Genomic DNA, 1869 nt, shown 5'->3' with positions numbered 1-1869 from the left:
CGGTGAGAATATCCTTGGCCTAACCTATCAGAACCTTTGTGTGCCTTGGGGACTGCCTGTGCGCCTCTGTTCCATTGTTACGGGGCCAGGCAGGACCACTACTACGGTGCTTAGCTGGGAGCAGGGACTCCGGTCATATGTTTTAGCAATGAATATGGCCCTACTTAGGATTGGGATGTTGTCCAACCAAGTCTTTCCGGAAAGAAAGCAACCTTATTCTTCATTACATTCGGAAGGTGCTGTAAAAATCAGTCCGTCAGGGCTGGCCACCCCGTGACTCGGCCTGGCATGACGTAGCCTCCATCACCAGCGCGGCCTTTGTGGCGTCCGTCGAGGGCATTCTGGCAGGAAGGAGGCTCCGGGGTGGGGCGGGGGTGGGACGAGGGGACGAGCGCAGCCAGACGTCGGGGCAGCCGAGAGTCGCGGCTACCACCCTGGGCCACACTCCATGAAGAAGATGCTCGCCGCCGCCGTCTCCCGCGTGTTGTCCCGGGTTGCCCAGAAGCCCGCGAGCAGAGTGCTGGTGGCTTCCTGTAACTATTCAAATGATGCTATGTTCGAAATTAAGAAATGTGACCTTTATCGATTAGAAGAGGGTCCCCCTGTCACGACAGTGCTCACCCGGGAGGATGGGCTCAAATACTACAGGATGATGCAGACCATTCGCCGAATGGAATTGAAGGCAGATCAGCTGTATAAACAAAAATTCATTCGCGGGTTCTGTCACTTGTGCGATGGTCAGGAAGCTTGTTGTGTGGGTCTGGAGGCCGGGATCAATCCCACCGATCATGTCATCACATCCTATCGGGCTCACGGCTTGTGCTATACTCGTGGACTTTCTGTCCGATCGATCCTTGCGGAGCTGACGGGACGAAGGGGAGGGTGCGCTAAAGGCAAAGGAGGATCTATGCATATGTATGTAAAGAACTTCTATGGCGGCAACGGCATTGTTGGCGCCCAGGCACCTCTGGGAGCCGGCATCGCCCTGGCCTGTAAATATAAGGGCAACAATGAGGTCTGTTTGACTCTCTATGGGGATGGTGCTGCGAATCAGGGTCAGATAGCGGAAGCTTTCAATATGGCTGCTTTGTGGAAATTACCTTGTGTTTTCATCTGTGAGAATAACCTCTATGGCATGGGCACGGCTGCTGAGAGAGCAGCAGCGAGCACTGATTACTACAAGAGAGGCCATTTTATCCCTGGACTAAGGGTGGATGGAATGGATGTTCTATGTGTTCGGGAGGCAACTAAGTTTGCCGCTGACTACTGTAGATCTGAAAAGGGGCCCATAGTGATGGAGCTGCAGACCTACCGTTATCATGGACACAGCATGAGTGACCCTGGAATAAGTTATCGTACCCGACAAGAAATTCAGAATGTAAGAAGCAAAAGTGATCCCATAATGCTTCTCAAAGATAGAATGGTAAACAGTAAGCTTGCCACTATTGAAGAGTTCAAGGAAATTGATGTGGAAGTGAGGAAAGAAATTGACGATGCAGCCCACTTTGCTATAACTGACCCTGAACCACCTTTGGAGGAATTAGGTCATCACATCTACTGCGATAATGAACCTTTTGAAGTTCGTGGTTCAAGTCAGTGGATCAAGTTTAAGTCCCTCAGTTAAAGGGAGACTTTTGTAAATTTATTTTTAGTCCTTCAAAGTAATGTTCATGGTTGGCTTTAAGAAACTGTTGCCCAATTTTGTTAAGCAGTAATAAAACCCATTAAATAAGAGTCCTGTAAACTTTAAATAAAATAAATTGAGATTATTAAGAGATTATTAGAAGAGATTAAAATAGATCATTGAAAATGTACATTCAATTACAAGACATATTTCATTTGATCATACATTGTCACATTAAAAGAACT

The 1869-nt window shown here is 48.0% G+C and overlaps 1 protein-coding gene across 2 annotated transcripts; it reads left to right on the top strand.

The window, feature by feature from the left end:
• Positions 1-448: 448 nt before the first annotated feature.
• PDHA2 (pyruvate dehydrogenase E1 subunit alpha 2) lies at positions 449-1624 on the top strand. Of its 2 annotated transcripts, XM_008707178.2 has the most exons (2): positions 449-961; positions 1055-1624. In XM_008707178.2, exons 1-2 carry the CDS (start codon positions 449-451, stop codon positions 1622-1624), a joined length of 1083 nt encoding a protein of 360 aa, XP_008705400.2. The 2 variants fall into 2 exon arrangements, with proteins under 2 accessions (XP_008705400.2, XP_008705399.2); XM_008707177.2 differs by having other exon boundaries at positions 449-1624.
• The last annotated feature ends 245 nt before the right edge of the window (positions 1625-1869 follow it).

This window comes from Ursus maritimus, unplaced genomic scaffold (assembly GCF_017311325.1).
Source record: "Ursus maritimus isolate PB19 unplaced genomic scaffold, ASM1731132v1 scaffold_8, whole genome shotgun sequence".
NCBI classification, from domain to species: Eukaryota; Metazoa; Chordata; class Mammalia; order Carnivora; family Ursidae; genus Ursus; species Ursus maritimus.
The sequence above is the reverse complement of the archived record's forward strand: the minus strand, read 5'-3'. Positions and strand labels throughout refer to the sequence as shown.